At 43.8% G+C, this 17,322-nt stretch overlaps 1 protein-coding gene across 1 annotated transcript in view; it reads left to right on the top strand.

Moving 5' to 3' along the window:
* L3MBTL4 (L3MBTL histone methyl-lysine binding protein 4) overlaps positions 1–17,322 on the top strand; it is a 710,419-nt gene that overhangs the window by 681,293 nt on the left and 11,804 nt on the right. Inside the window, 1 exon segment of the mRNA XM_049900533.1 lies at positions 7,441–7,610. Within this exon segment, the coding sequence (XP_049756490.1) occupies positions 7,441–7,610 (170 nt within the window).

Below are 17,322 nucleotides of genomic sequence, written 5' to 3'. Positions count from 1 at the left end.
GCTGTCACCTTTTGTTTCTAAATACTTCTTCAAAATTTATGGAATTGGGAAGTAGACAGTGCTGTGTCATCATTTTACCCAAGACACAGCCCATATGTCGCACACCATCCCCACCGGCCCAGGCTCTGCTGTCTCCACAGACAGGAGAAGATGTGCCTTCCCCTGGCTGGGCTTTCCCCATCTTGGTGGCCGATCGCACTTACCATCCCACATACCACTGACTCATTTTTGTATGTCACATCAGGGAGTCAGTTGGGTTCCAGCATGTTATTGCCCCTGCAAGGCAAGGTGATAGCTTACTCTTTTGGGAGACATAACTATTTCCTCCTCCTTGTAAGTTGCTGAAGAGACTGAGATAGGAGGCCACATCTTCCAGACTGCTAGTCCAGGACCTCCTTGGATCCTGGGGTTGAATATAGAGCTGAGGATGTCAGCCCTGGGAAGCTGAGCATACTCTTAAGTCTCTAAGTACCTTGACTGAAATCATTAAACACTTCGTTATAATTTTTTTTAAGGCATAAAACCCAAAAGAAATACCCAGTGAGAGAAAAGTAGTAGTAAAAAAATCTTCTGGCCAAACTACTCCACAAATGCCCAACAGCCAGGGGCAGATTATCCAATAGGCAAGGTAAGCACCGTGCTTACCTTGCTTACCAGATCATTTGTTGTGAACAGTTTCACATTTTTTCACCACATCAAAGATTCTGCTTGTAGATATGGCTGGCCATCTGCCTGTCTCCCAACCTCACAGCATCTTCCTATAGAATCAAAGCCTCTTCTCAAATTTTCAATCCCTGATAAGGGCAGATGACCCAGTAAGTAAGGTAAGCACGGGCTTACTTGTGCTTACTTACTAATTTGTAGTGAACAACTTCACGTGGCTTTCACCCTGCCAGCAGCTGAAGTGACAAGTCTTTTGAGCTCTGTTTTCTGGAAGGGGAAAGCACCTTAAATGTAGGGATAGCTTTATTTACTCTCACTCACACATTGGTGTTAGAGGCAGAGCAGAAGATTATATATACGTTTCTTTGTTTCTTTTTTCTCGCATAATGAGCGTCTGGATTCATTACATGTTCAAAACCTCCACTAGGGGCACTGCTTTTGCAGACAGAATTTCCTTAGCTGGCCTTTAAGAGGAAACCCTGATGGCATAGTGGTTAAGTGCTGCAGCTGCTAACCAAAGGGTCCGTAGTTCGAATCTGTCAGGTGCTCCTTAGAAGCTCTATGGGGCAAGTCTACCCTGTCCTATAGGGTCGCTATGAGTCGGAATCGACTCGACGGCAATAGGTTTGGTTTTTGGGTTTTTTTTTCTTTGGCCTTTAAGAGTGTTACAAAAAACAAAGAATTAACCCCAGTGCCCTCGAGTCCATTCCGACTCATAGCGACCCTATAGGACAGAATAGAACTGCCCCATAGAGTTTCCAAGGAGAGCCTGACGGATTCGAACTACGGACCCTTTGGTTAGCAGCCGTAGCACTTAACCACTACACATCCAGTTTTCCTTAAGAGTGTTGGGTAGGACAAATTCTCGTAAAAAGACCAGATTTAATGGTCTGCCTGAGACTAGAATGACCCCAGAGGTCATGGTCCACAGACCTTCTGTTAGCCCAAGACAGGAACCATTCCCAAAGCCAACTCTTCAGACAGGGATCGGACTGGACTATGGGATAGACAATGATACTGGTGAAGAATGAGTTTTTAGATCAAGTAGACACATGAGACTATGTTGACATCTCCTGTCTGAAGGGGAGATGAGAGGTAGAGGGGGTTAGAAGCTGACCAAATGGATTGGAAAAGAGAGAGTGGAGGGAAGGAGAGTGCTGTCTCATTAGGTGGAGAGCAATTAGGAGTATATAGCAAGGTATTTATATATTTTTTGTATGAGAGTTCAACTTGATTTGTAAACTTTCACTTAAAGCACAATAAAAATTAAAAAATAAAAAGAGGAAAAAAAAGAGTGTTGGGTACAATCATTACTGCTGTAATGAAGTGCACGAGTTACCCAGCTGGGCAGACCATTCTGCCCCCATTTATAGTAGACTTTCTTTTCTAATCTGGAAGCCTCTTTTTATGCAATGTGTCCCAAGAGAGACTAGTCTGATCCTTTCGATTTGGTAAGAATAATTTCTGAGAACAGTATCCCAATATGTACTTTCATCACAGGCTATGTTCTTCAAGTTATGTTCTTCATGATAGTAAAAAAATCTTTGGGCCAAACTACTCACATGTCCAACAGCCAGGGGTGGATTATCCAATAGGCAAGGTAAACATGGTTCTTATGTTCTTCAAGCCCAGCACAGCCCATGTCATATTAGCTTCTCACTGTGAGCAGCTCATATGACATGGGCTGTGCTGGGCTTGGTAAAAAATTAAAATCAGTGTGTTCACATTTTCTAAAAATTGAAAATATGCTGATTTTTAAGTGGCTAGTTTAAAAAGTTTAATTCTGTACACAGAATTTAAAATAATGCAAATCACCCCCAATTTTAAAAGTCTGAATAGTCACATAGTTTTGAAGCTACAAGCCGAGTGGATTTTACAGTGATGAGGCAGTTCACCGTGTTGAGGGGAAGCAGATGCCCTCCCTTCATGGAACCTGCTCGTTTCCTTCCACTGCAACTCCTACAGATGACTTTGGGGACCACAGCACTGCCTCTCCAGGACCACTAGGGTGTGAAATCTGAACATGGCGCTGAACAGCCTGAATTTCAGCTTGAGATGTGTGGGCACATCTGGCCACGCTGGCTTAGGAAACTTTATATGTCCCTACATTCACTATTGTTACAGCTTAAAGTATCTTCATATCTTATCATAGTGTATGCTATCTAACATGGATTAAACACTTACTGTGTACCAGAAGCTGTTCTCATCACAGCTACTCAGTTAGGTACGAGTGCTATTATTACCCCACTTAAAAGATGAAAAACCCTGATGCATAGAAGTGAAGTATCTTATCCAAGGTCACTCAGCTAGTCCGTGGAGACAAAGATTCAAAACCAAGCCTGCACTCAGGCCCTGCATCACCATTTGCCTCTGGGGCGAGCTCATCCAAGTTGTCTTTCAGCTAGACCTGAATATTCCACCTAGGAGTCATTGGCTTTGGAAAAATTATTTGCCGTCGTTAGTTGCCTGACTCATGGTGATCCCATGCACAACGGAATTAAACACTGCCAAATCCTGCGCCGTTCCCATGATCAGTTGCGGATTGGCCCATTGTGATCTGTAGGGTTTTCGCTGGTTGATTTTCAGCGGTAGATCCCCAGGCCTTTCTTCCTAGTCCATCTTAGTCTGGAAGTTCTGTGGAAACCTGTTCAGCATCAGCAACACAGAAGCCTCCGCTGGTGGCGGGCTGTGCATGAGGTGCATTGGCCAGGAATTGAACCCACGTCTCCTGCATGTTGTTGTTGTTGTTAGGTGCCGTCAAGTTGGTTCCGACTCATAGCGACTCTGTGTGCAACAGAAGGAAACACTGTCTGGTCATGTACCATCCTCACAGTCATTACGCTTGAGCACATTGTTGCAGCCACTGTGCCAATCTTTCTCGTTGAGAGTCTTCCTTTTTTTCACTGACCCTCTAACCCTGGTGATGTAATGGTTAAGTGCTACAGCTGCTAACCAAAAACATCCTCTTCTGAATCTGGCTTGAATTTCTGGTAGCTCCTTGTCGATGTGCTGCTGCAGACACTTCTGAATGATCTTCAGCAAAATTTTTCTTGCCTGTGATATTAATGATACTGTTCAATAATTTCTACATTCAGTTGGATCACCTTTCTTGGGAATAGGCATAAATATGGATCTCTTCCAGTCAGTTGGACAGGTAGCTACCTTCCAAATTTCATGGCATAGACAAGTGAGCACTTCCAGCACTGCGTCCATTTGCTGAAACATCTCAAGTGGTATTCCATCGATTCCTGGAGCCTCGTTTTTTGCCAGTGCCTTCAGTGCAGCTTGGACCTCTTCCTTCAGTACTGTCGGTTCCTGATCATATGCTACCTCCTGAAATGATTGAATGTCGAGCAGTTCTTTTTGGTATAGCGACTCTGTGTATTCCTTCCATCTTCTTTTGATGCTTCCTGCATCGTTTAGTATTTTCTCCATAGAATCCTTCAGTATTGCAACTCAAGACTTGAGTTTTTTCTTCGGTTCTTTCAGCTTGAGAAAAGCCGATCGTGTTCTTTCCTTTTTCTATCTCCAGGACTTTGCACATGTCATAATACTTTACTTTGTCTTCTCAAGCCACCTTTGAAATCTTCTGTTCAGCTCTTTTACTTCATCATTTCTTCCTTTTGCTTCTATATACTCAATGTTCAAGAGCAAGTTTCAGAGTCTCCTCTGACATCCATTTTGGTTTTTTCTTTCTTTCCTGTCTTTTTAATGACCTCTTGCTTTCTACATGTATGATGTCCTTGATGTCATTCCACACCTCATCTGGTCTTTGGTCATTAGTGTTCAATGTGTCAACTCTATTCTTGAGATGGTCTCTAAATTCAGGAGGGCAAGGCTGTACTTTGGGTCTTGTAGACTTGGTGTAATTTTCTTCAGTTTCAACTTGAACTTGCATATGAGCAACTGATGGTCTGTTCCTCATTCAGCCCCTGGCCTTACTCTGGCTGATATTGAGCTTTTCCATTGTCTCTTTCCACAGATGTAGTCTATTTGATTCCTATGTATCTATGTATGCCATCCGGCAAGGTCCACACGTATAGTTGCTGTTTATGTTATTGAAAAAAGGTGTTTTTTTTTTTTTCAAATTTCAAAAAGATCTCCTGCATAGAAGGCAAGAATTCTGCCACTGAACCGCCACCCTCCCCCTTCAGACAAAAAGTTTGATTTAATAGGGACACACACCCGTTCCTGTCGACTTGACGCCGAGTCATTGCGACCCTATAGGGCAGAGTGGAGTTGCCTCATATGGTTTCCAAGGAGCACCTGGGTAGATTCGAACTGCCGACCTTTTTGGTTAGCAGCCGTAGTTCTTAATCACTACACCACCAGGGTTTCCAATAGGGACACAATTAACTATTTTCATAAGCCATAAATAGCATAAAGCCAGCCTGCCGTCAAGGGTACAGCATAAAGCTCGAACTCCCCACCTTTTTTCTAGCATAAAGGCCATCTTACTACCTGCTCTGAGGTTCCACTTTGGCCACTTCCTGGAGTCCAGGACTAGTAGAGACAATGACAAGCAGTGGCCTGAGGAGACACAGTTCTGCTCAGCTGCTGGCAGACACATTTAGGTATATTTCCAAGTATATGCCTCTGCACCCAAAGCAGACAATTTGCTTCCAAAATTATGGGGTGGAAAAATTTTCTGGTTGGGAGCACACAGGTTTTTGCTTTTTACATTTTTGATGCCTTCAGCCGTTATTTCTGAATCACATGAATCTGATAACCATTGCTCAACATCTTTGTATCTCCAAATACATAGGATTCATTGTGTCTTTTCCGAGTCCTGTATATTTTGGGAGCTGAGTGATTGACTTACCCAGGGCATGGGCTTAAGATACATATTTTTTTGTTTGTTTAGGGGGGATTTTGTTTGTTTTTTGGTTTCTTTGTTTTCAAGCCCATGCTATTTCAGCAAAATCCACCAACTGGTTAATGCAGTGATTCTTTTTCAAAGTAAAGCCTGGCTTTGGCTCAGATCTTAATCCCTAAAAGTACATAGCTTTAACCCTTGGTCTCCCAGTAAAGCCCTTGGCTATTTCTGCATCATTGGAACTGCAGACTTGCTCTCTCATGATGCTTCCACCCTAGGTTCCGAGGGCTTGTTTTGTGCATGTTCCTTGCCCAAACTGATAGGTTTATTAAAGAACATTCACATTTGCAAACATGCTAAGTTTTCTAAGAAAATTTGAAGTTTTCCTTTAGAACCTACAGCCTTACCTACTGTTGGCTGAACTACAAGGAGAGAGGTAACCTATTTACATACTAAAAAAGTCAGTGTTGGACGATCAGCATTAGGGATGAGTTTGCTTGCTACTGAAGCATAAGCATTTGGGAGAAGCTGGCAATTTTGCTGTCTCTAATTTTTTTTTTTTTATCTGTATAGACAGCGAGCATTGGTCTGGGCCAGCCACAATAACAGTATCTGACAGAGAAGGCCGGTGATTGACAGCCCCTTCATCTAGAACCTTCCTGATTATGAATGGGTTTGTGACTGTGTGACTGTGGAGTTCAGGTCAGCCTCATCCACTAAATACTGTAATTAATTTGAGGTGGGAATATTTGCATAAAGCAACCTCATCTTTTCAGATGCTGTTAGTACAACACAAACCGTCATAATAGACCTTAAATTATGTCCCTACTGCTGATTTAACCTGCTATTTGCATTAGAAAAGATAGATTTTTAGAGGGCTTAAAATATTTCCTTTTGTGTTCTTTCTTTTCAAAGTCTTTTTAAATATCAACAGTGTTATTTTGCTAATGTGTGTTGAAAGTATCTTTTAAAAATGTCTTCTTATGAAGATACCGGCTTTCTCTGAAATTTCAATAATATTTTTGCTCTTTATCTATCTGTAGATTCAAAGCAAATAATTAGGGATAAACATAAGAGTGAACTCACTCTCAAAGCTAGGCAACTAATCCGGAGAGGCTGTTGATAACTGTGACACTGGGGAGAGTCAAGATCCAGTTGAAGTTTTTCTCCTTGGTAATAGCAGCCAGCTACTGGCAGGCAAGCAGCAGCTGTCCTTGATGCCTTAGGGTAGTGGTACATTCAGAGCTTCTGCTCAGAAAAGACAGAGCCTCACTAAGGGTGCCCATGCCAAGGCGGTCTCAGCTCAGCTTCAGCTGCTCACCACAAGTCCCTGGTGGCACACGTTTTCACCAGGGTGAAGTCATCTTGCACTGCTGGGGACCTACAGCAGCAGCTGGCGTCATCCCAGGCCCTCCCTGGGGCTCCTGTGCTGCATTTTATATGCAGTATCACCCCAGGCACTTGTGAAGCCAGATGTGGGCCTGGGCTCGCCCATCTTTAGGGAGGTATAAAGCAATTTCCAAAGGGAAACTGTTCTTTGTGTACACACATCATTGATAGTCCCGTCTGTCAATCAGCTCAATATTCACATCCTGTGTGGTCCTATGCTTCCTGTGACTCCTGATTTGAAGAGAAAGAAGCCCATGGTAGTGACAAGCTGGTTCTTCCTTGGCCATTAAGCCATAACTTACAGAGATGATTTAGTTAGCAAACGGTCACCATCTTCTGGGCCTAAAGTAGCATGTGTTTTTAATGACCACTGTTTGGAAGCAGGCCAGTGGTACGGGATGTGCACAGGGCTCCTGGCAGTGTTACGACAGGTGCTGTAAGACCAGACGTCAAGGGTTTGACTGTGTCTGCACTTCTGGGCCTCAGTTTCCCCCACATCATGAGGGACTGACAGCACCAACAATCACGAGCCACAGAACCTGGGCTTCCCTTTGCTCTGCCTATTTTTTCAGAGTACTGAGCAGAGCATAGGCAGCAGACGCTCCAACAGTTGGTCTTCATGGCATTCATGTCAACCCACCCTTTCCAGGACCTTCCCCTGGGCAGAGATCAGCACTGCAAGCTGCTTTCCAGTGTGGCAGATGTACGGGCCAGCAAGGTGGCCCACTGGACTGCGGACGTGGCGAACGGCATTATGGGGCCTAGGATGCACTGCTTAGCCCGTGGCCGAGGGTCTCTAACATGGGCAGAATGGCCCACACTGAGGGTTTCCAACACGAGTACAATGGCCCACACTGAAGGTCTCTAGCATGCGTAGAATAGTCTGCACTGAGGATCTCTAACATGGGTAGTATGGCCTGCACTTAGGGTCTCTAGCACGGGTAGAATGTCCTGCACTGAGGGTCTCTGTCATGGATTGAATTGTGTCCCCCAGAAATATCTGTGGTCTGTGTTAGGCCTTGATTCCCAGTATTGTGAGGTTATCCTCCATTTTGTGATTGTAATTTTATATTAAAGAGGATTAGGGTGGAATTGTAACACCACTCTTACCCCAGTCATGTCCCTTCACCACCTTTTATCTCTCAAAAGATAAAAAGGAAAGGGAAAGGAGCAGAGAGAGGGACCTCATACCACCAAGAGAGAAGTAGCAAGAGCAGAGCACATCCTTTGGGCCTGGAGTCCCTGTGCAGAGAAGCTCCTAGTCCAGGGGAAGATTGTTGAGAAGGCCAACAGGGAGAGAAAGCCTTCCCCTGGAGCTGACACCCTGAATTTGGACTTCCAGCCATCTCTTTGTTAAAGCCATCCACTTGTGGTATTTCTGTTATAGCAGCGCTAGATGACTAAGGCAGTCTCTAACATGGGTAGAATACCCCATGCTGAACGTAACACGGGTAGAATGGCCTGCAATGAGGATGTCTAACAGGGATATAATGGTCCGCACTGAGGGTTTCTGGCACGGGTAGAAGGTCTGCACTGATGTTCTCTAACATGGGTAGAATGCCTTCTTTCTAAGCACTGAAACTACTATGTCAAGTTTAAGACCTGTATCTGTAGGAGGGAGTAGGCATGGTTGTGAGGAGGTGAGGCAGGTTGGCTGTCTGGTGGCCCTTTGGTTTTGGACCTGCTTGTCCTTGCTTCACACCAGCTCCAGCTCTGTCATGGTTTGCCACTGGTCTCATTTAAGCAGAGGGGCCTCGCCTCTCAAATTGCACAGCACAGATTTCATTTGGGGAAGCACAGCTGTATGAGCACCTCGACTTTGACCCCACAAACCTGTGCTACTCCCCAGTCCAGGGGCCTGCTGCTCCCTGTCAGGCTCCCTTGGCTGCAGCCCCAGGTGGCCTGCAGGGTCACATGCACCCCCGACTCCCAGCTGCTCTGCACCGCCAGTTTATCCATTCTAAACCACAAGAAGATTTGGTCAACCTGAGGTTTATTTTTAAAGTGTATTTGATCAAAACATTGCCCAAGATGCTGTACACGGGGAGAAAAAAAGGATCAGATTTTAATATAAGCATGCCTTATCATATTGGTTTTTAATAAGAATCAGTTAAGCCCCATTGCTTACTGTAATATTGTAGAAATGCTTTGCATTGATAGCAATTTTCTTTTATGGAATGTAGACTCTGACGGAAATTCCTTTTGATGAAGGTATTGTTTTCACTTAGTCAGGTCTTAGGTAAGTTTTTTGTTTTTTAATGAAGGCAAGCCCTAGTCCACTCAGAACAAGGAAGGAGCTGGAGCTGAGATCTCACAGCTGTTCATGGACTCCCTTTCCTGCCCAGGACAGGCGAGGGAGCGAAGGCCCAGCTCCCTCCCCTCTCCCTAGGCACCTGCAAAGCACACCCTGCACAGACACTACGGACCACACCTCCCTCCCTCTCTGTCCAGAGGCCCGTGTGGTCCTGGAAGCAGGGTTAGCTGTCCTGTCCACCCCAGGCGCTGGCTGGGCATTATAGGATGACTAAAATGTGATCCTGCCCATAAAGCCTCTAGTGTCTGCCCCTTGTTCACCAGTTTACAAAGCGGTGAGTTCCATGACCCAGCAGGCTGAGTAAAAACCTATTGGGGCTAAATCAGATTATGTATGGATTTGCCCCTGAAGCATTGAACACCACGGGAAGATCAGCGGGGAACTGAAGTTCTCTCTTTTCTTAAGACAGAGAGCGGCTGCTCTTCCCATGCCTGTGGCTGTGCTCTTGGCCTCCAGCCCTGTCACTGTCCTGCACAGAGTGATGGGGGGAGAGGGGCCCTGCTCTGCCCCCAACTTACCACATGAAGGTGCTAGAGGAGATGAACTCCAAGGCCCTCTGCCTCCGCAGACAGTGTAGTTAGAGGAGCAGGAGTGAATGTGTAGAGAAGGAGAATTCTGGGCACGTCTCCCCTGCTCTCTAAATAACACCATCCTGCAGGATTTTCTCTGCCCTCCCCTGCAGCCCCCCCCACCACAGTCTCACAGTCCTGCTCTAACACCCAGCAACGGCCACTGCCCATTCCCACCCCACGTGTCCTCCTGCTTTCACTGTCACCTGCACTTGCAATGCCCCGCTCCCACTCAGCAGAGCCCCACCAGGCAGCTGTTTGGTGCTCCCCCCCGCACGTCCCTGTTTCCTCCTGAGAACCTCAGTCCCTGCACATACACTGGCTTGTCTGTCCCCTGTGGGGTGAGCAGACCTTATCTCACCCGTCCTGGTGCTTCAGAGCCTCTCACTCTGCCTGACAGTACAAACCCAGTAAAGGCTGGCTGAGTGGATGTTTGATGACAAGGGGGTTGCTCCCTGGATTTTGAAGCAAAAGTAGACTGCCTATATCTAGGTGAGAGAAGACAGCAGAGGGAAAAACAAAGGCGTGTATGTGCAGGTGAGGGCGCAGGGGTGGCAGTATGCTGTATCTCTACTAACAATAATGAAGATAATATTAACATCACAATAATGAGGTAAATACTGTAGTTTTCCCATTTTACAGATGAAGAAATTGAGGCACGAGGAGAGTAAGTGCCTTGCCTAAGGCTGCACGGCCAGAGACAGGTCCTAAGTGTGACTTAGCCACCATGCACACTGTGGAGTGGGATATCCCAAAGAACTAACAAGGGTGAGGAAGGTAGACGACAAGGAGGCCCCAGAGCCAGGCCCAGGGGTTGGCATATTAACTCAGCCAGCACTTGGGGCCGTATTATGTTCATATGCAGAAAATCACTTTGTGAAGATGATGCTTTAGGTAAACGGGATCACTAAAGATAGGAAACAGTACGAGTGAAAAAAGGTGAGGAGAGGGAGACGGCAGGACATCATCGCAGCAGCCCTGGTGTGGAAAGATCAGGCCTGGGCTAGGAGTTGCACTAAGAAGGAAGAAAGCCTGAATTTAGTAGAAGTTTTAAAGTCAAAAGCTATAGTCCTGGGGAATAGATTAGATATAGCAGACGAAGACGAGAAGTGGGCCAAATGTGATTTCATTTATAGTCTCAGCACTCCACAGTTTAGCACTTAATTGGGATAATGATATGTGAGAGCTAGCAGACCCATAGAGTTCATTTGGAAGAATGGAAAACAGTGGTGCTACTGAATTAAAAGGAACTTTGGAGAAAAGAGGCCACTTTGGGGTGTGTGATAAGATGGTGAACTTATGATTGAACACGTTGAGTTTGAGGTCCCTGTGAACTCTATCAGTGCATGCAGAACTCTCTCAGCAGCTGGAAATACAAGGCCAGTGTCATTAACACGTGAAGGCCAGAATCACTGAGTGAGAGCTCTCTGTGGAGGAGAGGCCCAGCCTCTTCTGACAGGCACTGAGCAGAAAGGCCAGGACACATGGTTGGAAGAGCAGTAGGGGAAGAGTAGATGGAAGGGGGCTGTCTTAGGCTGGGTTCTCTAGAGGAGCAAAGCCAGTGAAGATTTATTTCAAGGCAATGGCTCACACAGTTGCGGAGGCTGGCAAGTCCCAAATTTGTGGATCAGGTGGCAGGCTGGAAGCCTCTCCTGACTCACATGGTTGCAGGGGCTGACGAACCCAAAATCTGTAGACCAGGTGGCAGAACTGGCACATCCAAAATCTGCAGGTCAGGCAGCAGGCCGAAGGCTTCTCAAATCCCAAAACCGGAAGTCAGAGAATGATAGACAAATGCAGGATGAAGAGAGAGAGAGCTTTGCCAGAACATTTGTTTTTATATCATGAATGCAGACCACACCCCCCAAGGAAACTCCTCTTCCAACTGATTGGCTGCTCACATCAGATCACAAAATAGGAGGTGACGCCTAGTGTCTGCAAACCACTGAGGATTATAGCCGAGCCAAGTTGGCAAGTAACAGTAACCATCACAGGGGCTTCTGAGGAAGAGTGGGAGGGAACTGGTGAAAGAAAATTTTCTTGGGCAGGTTAATCACTAGTGTTAGATGTGGAAGCCAGATTTAGGTCAGGTTCCTGAGGGGCCACGGAGGTGGCTTCAGGGTTTTTGTGAGAAATAGTATGTGTACAGTATGCGCATTTTTTTTCCTCAAGAGGAGGGCCAGAGCCTTCTTAGCTTCTCCAGGGGTACCAGCATCCAAAGAACAGGATATTAAACAGCAGATAGGAAATGGGGGGGATTAGGCTGATGAGTTTGGTAATGAATGAAAGCTACAGATTGGGAGATGATTAAAGGGAAGTACCTGCTGCAAGTATTATTAAGTAAAAAGGAAGCGACTCCTGGGGAGAGAGACTGAGGATGCTATCAAGAATTATTATGACATTCCTTAAAACTTTCTAAATTCTCTATAGAGGGTATGTATGGAATCTCTGCCACTTGAAGAGGCCTTAGAGATTTTACAGATAAAACAAGAACCAGAAAAGCTAAGTGTCTTGCCTAAAGTCACCCAGCTAATCCCCAGTGTTGCAGTTCATACTGCTTCACCATGCTGCCATTACCAGTTCTGGATGCATTCCGAAGAAAGCAGTCTGATTATTCCACACTATTTAATATAGATTAGTATTTATATCTCCCCAACTAGATGTCCCTGAGAAAAAGGGCCACGTCTTAAATTTCTTTCTTCGTCCTGAAAGTCTGTAGCATGTTTTCTGGCACCAAAACAGGTCTTCGAGAATAATCTTTGATTGGCTGAAGTGATGGGCTTTGTGATTGTTCTGATTGTATCTTCGAAAATGAGGCAACTCTCCAAATGAGTTTACTTATGGGGCATTCCAGAGAGTACCAACTGACAACAGAGTCTGAGACTGCTACAGATGCCACAATAAAAATGGTGAACAGGACAGTGATGATTTGAAAAGGCAGTTCAGGGCTGAGCAGCACTGTGTATGGGGTGGTGCCTTTTGTGCTCTGTTAGTCTGAGTGTATTGTAGAGGGGTCCCAGGAGCCAGGGGCAGAGCATGTTGGAAGAGAACTTACGCTTCCTGTGCTCAGTGCCATTCAGTGAAGCTTAGAAAGGACCTATAGCAGCAGATGGAGTGAAAGGACACTCCATTTGTCTGCTCCCTGGCCTAGGAGCCAGACCTCTGTGCTGCTTTATGGGAAATGTGTAGAGAAGCCAAGCACAGGCCCTTGTGACCCTCCCCAGAGCCCTGTGTTGCTATGGGTTGTTTCTACTAGAGCACTTTTTTTTTGAAACAACAGGTAGGCTGTGAAGTCAATGTAGTGGTTATAAAATGAAAGACAAAAATAACTAGGATAGCTGAGGGTACATAATATGTATAGTAAAGGCTGCTGTTTTGTAGAACTCGTGTTTTGACTGTTAGAGATGTGTATGGGTATGCACACACTTAAGGTAATGTATAGGTAAGGGGTGCTTCTGGGTCATTGTACCGAGTTTGTCATGTCCGGTACAAAAGTATAAGCTTTTAAGAGTAGGGTTTAAAATATTGTCATCTTAGAGAGGGGCAGGGACAAGATGGCGGAATAGACAGACACTTCTGGTGACCCCTCTTACAATGAAGACTCAAAAAAACAAGTTAAACGAGTATATTTATGGCAAGTTAGGAGCACTGAACATCAAAGGCAAGATTAAAAAACGAACTGAGGGGCAGGGGGAGGAAGAGACAGTCCAGAAGCAGAGAGGAGTTACCGGACCTAAGTCACTGGGCACCCTCAGGCACCATTCCCTAGAGTGGCTGCAGTGGGCTGATACTAGCCTTTCGCCACAGTTTCATCAGGGAGAAGCGGCCAGCCACACAGGCTACTCACACCTCCAGAACCAGAGAAGGATGGCACTCCTAGCAAAAGCTAAGCACTTGTGTACATTTTAGGGCACCCTCCCGTCCCCAAGCTGGCTTCAGCAGCTGATTTCCCTGGGCGTGAGATAGGCCCTGTTGAGCACCTGGAGCCATTCTCCAGGTCTTGGAGAAAAAATACATTTGCAATTGGGGGAAAAGATAATTTGCCAGCTCTACTAACTGGGGGAGCTGAGGACAGAAGCAGCTCCTGTCCAGGCATAAATGGTCCATGGACTTTGAGTACCTTTCCCCTCTGCAAGGAGAGTAGGCCCTTGTTGGCAGACTACAACAGTTTCAGCCCTGCGGTAAAGAGGTGGGTGTTTGATGTTTGACATTGCTTTACCTATTAAACAAGGTCTTCACCTACCCACATCAGGGACCTAAGGACTGGTAGCTCCACTCAGGTCATCCAGCCACCCGTGACAGGGGTCCAAGGATAAGTGGCACCTCCCAGTCATTATAACCAAAAGCATTGGCTGCCCATGGCCTGTCTGCAGAACCCACCCAACTGTACGCTCTAGGGAACAGGGAAATGCTTTCCTCAGAGAAACTTGGGAACGATTCTCAGCCCCCTGCCTTGTTCAGAGTGTGACCCCCCTGCTGCAACGAGATACCGGTACATACACCAATCACCCCTGCCCCTCTAAGACTGTAGGACAGTGCCTGTACCACACACTTGATTATCAGCTACCTGGACACCTGAGCTGAATTCATACAAGAAAAGTGAAAGTATTCCTGATCTGATATACCTGATAATAGCTCTAGCCATCTGGGGACAGGATGTCAGAGCTCCAAAGGCAAAAATAATCAAGCTACCTCACTCAAGCAACCCATTTGGGCATATCAAAACAAAACAAAGCAAGAAGCTACCACACAGAAGCAAACAGAAAATAAACTAATACAATAACTTATAGATGGCTCAGACACAACAGTCAATATCAGGTCACATAAAGAAACAGAGCACAATCACCTCAACAAGCTCTCAGAACAAAGAATCAAGGGATCTTCTAGATGAAAGTGCCTTCTTGGAATTACCAGAGGCAGAATACAAAAGATTAATATACAGAACCCTTCAAGACATCAGTGAGGAAATCAGGCACTACACAGAACAAGCCAACAAACACAGAGATAAATCAGTTGAAGAAATTAAAAAGATTGTTAAGGAACATAATGAAAAATTTAATAAGCTGGAAAAATCTATAGATAAACAGTGATCAGAAATTCAGAAGAACAATAAAATTACAGAAGTAGACAACTCAATAGAAAGCCAGAGGAGTAGACCTGAGCAAATGGAAGGTAGAATTTGTGAACTTGAAGATAAAGCACTTGGCCCCAATATATTTAAAGAAAAATTAGGTAAAAGAACTTTAAAAAAATTAAGAAAACTTAAGAATCATGTGGGACTCTATCAAAAAAAAATAACCTATGAGTGATAGGAGCATCAGAACAGGGAGGGATAACAGAAAATACAGAGAGAATTGTTGAAGATTTGCTGGCAGAAAAATTCCCTGATATCGTGAAAGATGAGAAGATAGCTATCCAAGATGCTCATCAAACTCCACATAAGGTAGACTTTAAAAGAAAGTCACCAAAACATAAACAAATTTGCCAAAACCAAAGATAAAGAGAGAATTTTAAGAGCAGCTAGGGATAAACAAAAAGTAACCTACAAAAGAGAATAAATAAGAATAAGCTTAGACTACCCGCCAGAAACTAAGCAGGCAAGAAGGCAATGGGATGACTTACATAAAAAACTGAAGGAAAAAAATTGCCAGCCAAGAATCATATATCCAGCAAAACTGTCTCTCAAATATGAAGGTGAAATTAGGACATTTCCAGATAAACAGAACTTTAGGGAATTCGTAAAAACCAAACCAAAACTATAAGAAATACTAAAGGGAGTTCTTTGGTTAGAAAATCAATAATATCAGGTATCATCCCAAGACTAGAACACTGGGGAGAGCAATCAGAAGTCAACCCAGATAGGGAAATCACAAACATAAATCAAGATGAAAAGATGCTCAAAACAAGGAAACAGCAATGTTATTATGTAAAAGAAGAAAGCATTAAAAGAATAAAGAGAGACTAAGAAATGTAATCATAGATCTGTCATATGGAGAGGAAGACAAGGCAATACAAAGAAATACAAGTTAGGTTTAAATTTAGAAAAATAGGGTAAATAATAAGGTAACCACAAGGGAGACAAACTATCCTACTCATCAAATAAAATACAAGAAAAAAATTAGAGACTCAGCAGAAACAAAATCAACAGCAACGAATATGAGGAAAGGACAATATATAAAGATAATCTACTCAGCACATAAAATTAAGTGGGAAAAAGAAATTGTCAACAATGCACAAAAAAAGATATCAAAATGATAGAACTAAATTCATACCTATCCATAATTATGCCGAATGTAAATGGACTAAATGCACCAATAAAAAGACAGAGAGTGGCAGAATGGATTAAAAAAACATGATCCATCTATATGCTGCCTACAAGAGACACGCCTTAGACTTACAGGCACAAACAAACTAAAACTCAAAGGATGGATAAAAATATATCAAGGAAACAATCAAAAAGAACAGGAGTGGCAATATTAATTTCTGACAAAATAGACTTTAAAGTTAAATCCATCATAAAGGATAAGGAAGGACACTATATAATGATTAAAGGGAAAATATAACCATATTAAATATTTATGCACCCAATGACAGGGCTGCAAGATACATTAAAAAAACTATATCAGCATTGAAAAGTGAGATAGACAGCTCCACAATTATACTAGGAGACTTCAACATACCACTTTCAGTGAAGGACAAGACATCCAGAAAGAAGCTCAATAAAGACACAGAAGATCTAAATGCCATGATCAACCAAATAGACCACATAGACATAAACAGAACCCTCCACCCAACAGCTCCAAAGTATACTTTCTTTTCTAGTACACATGGAACATTTTCTAGAATAGAACATATATTAGGTCATAAAGCAAGCCTTTGCAGAATCCAAACCATTGAAATATTTCAAAGCATCTTCTCTGACCATAAGGCTATAAAAGTAGAAATCAATAACAGGAAAAGCAAGGAAAGGAAATCAAACACTTGGAAATTGAACAATATCCTGCTCAAAAAAGATGGGGTTATAGAAGAAATTAAGGATGGAATAAGAAAATTCATAAAATCCAATGAGAATGAAAACACTTCCTATCAGAACCTTTGGGACACAGCGAAAGCAGTGCTCAGAGGTCAATTTATATCAATAAATGCACACGTATAAAACAAGTAAGGGCCAAAACTAAAGAATTATCCCTACACCTTAAACAAATAGAAACAGCGCAACAAAAGAAATCCTCAGGCACCAGAAGAAATCAAATAATAAAAATTAGAACAGAACTAAATGAAACACAAAACAGAAAAACAATTGAAAGAACTAACAAGACCAAAAGCTGGTTCTTTAAAAAAATCAACAAAATTGATAAACCACTGGCCAAACTGGCAGATGAAAAACAGCAGAATAAGCAAATAACCCAAATAAGAAATGAGATGGGTGATATTACAATAGACCCAACTGAAATTAAAAGAATCAAATCAGGTTACTATGAAAAATTGTACTCTAACGAACTTGAAAACCTAGAAGAAATGGACAAATTCCTAGAAACACACTAGCTACCTAAACTAACACATACAGAGGT

This window comes from Elephas maximus, chromosome 11, assembly GCF_024166365.1.
Source record: "Elephas maximus indicus isolate mEleMax1 chromosome 11, mEleMax1 primary haplotype, whole genome shotgun sequence".
Taxonomy (NCBI): domain Eukaryota; kingdom Metazoa; phylum Chordata; class Mammalia; order Proboscidea; family Elephantidae; genus Elephas; species Elephas maximus.
The sequence above is the reverse complement of the archived record's forward strand: the minus strand, read 5'-3'. Positions and strand labels throughout refer to the sequence as shown.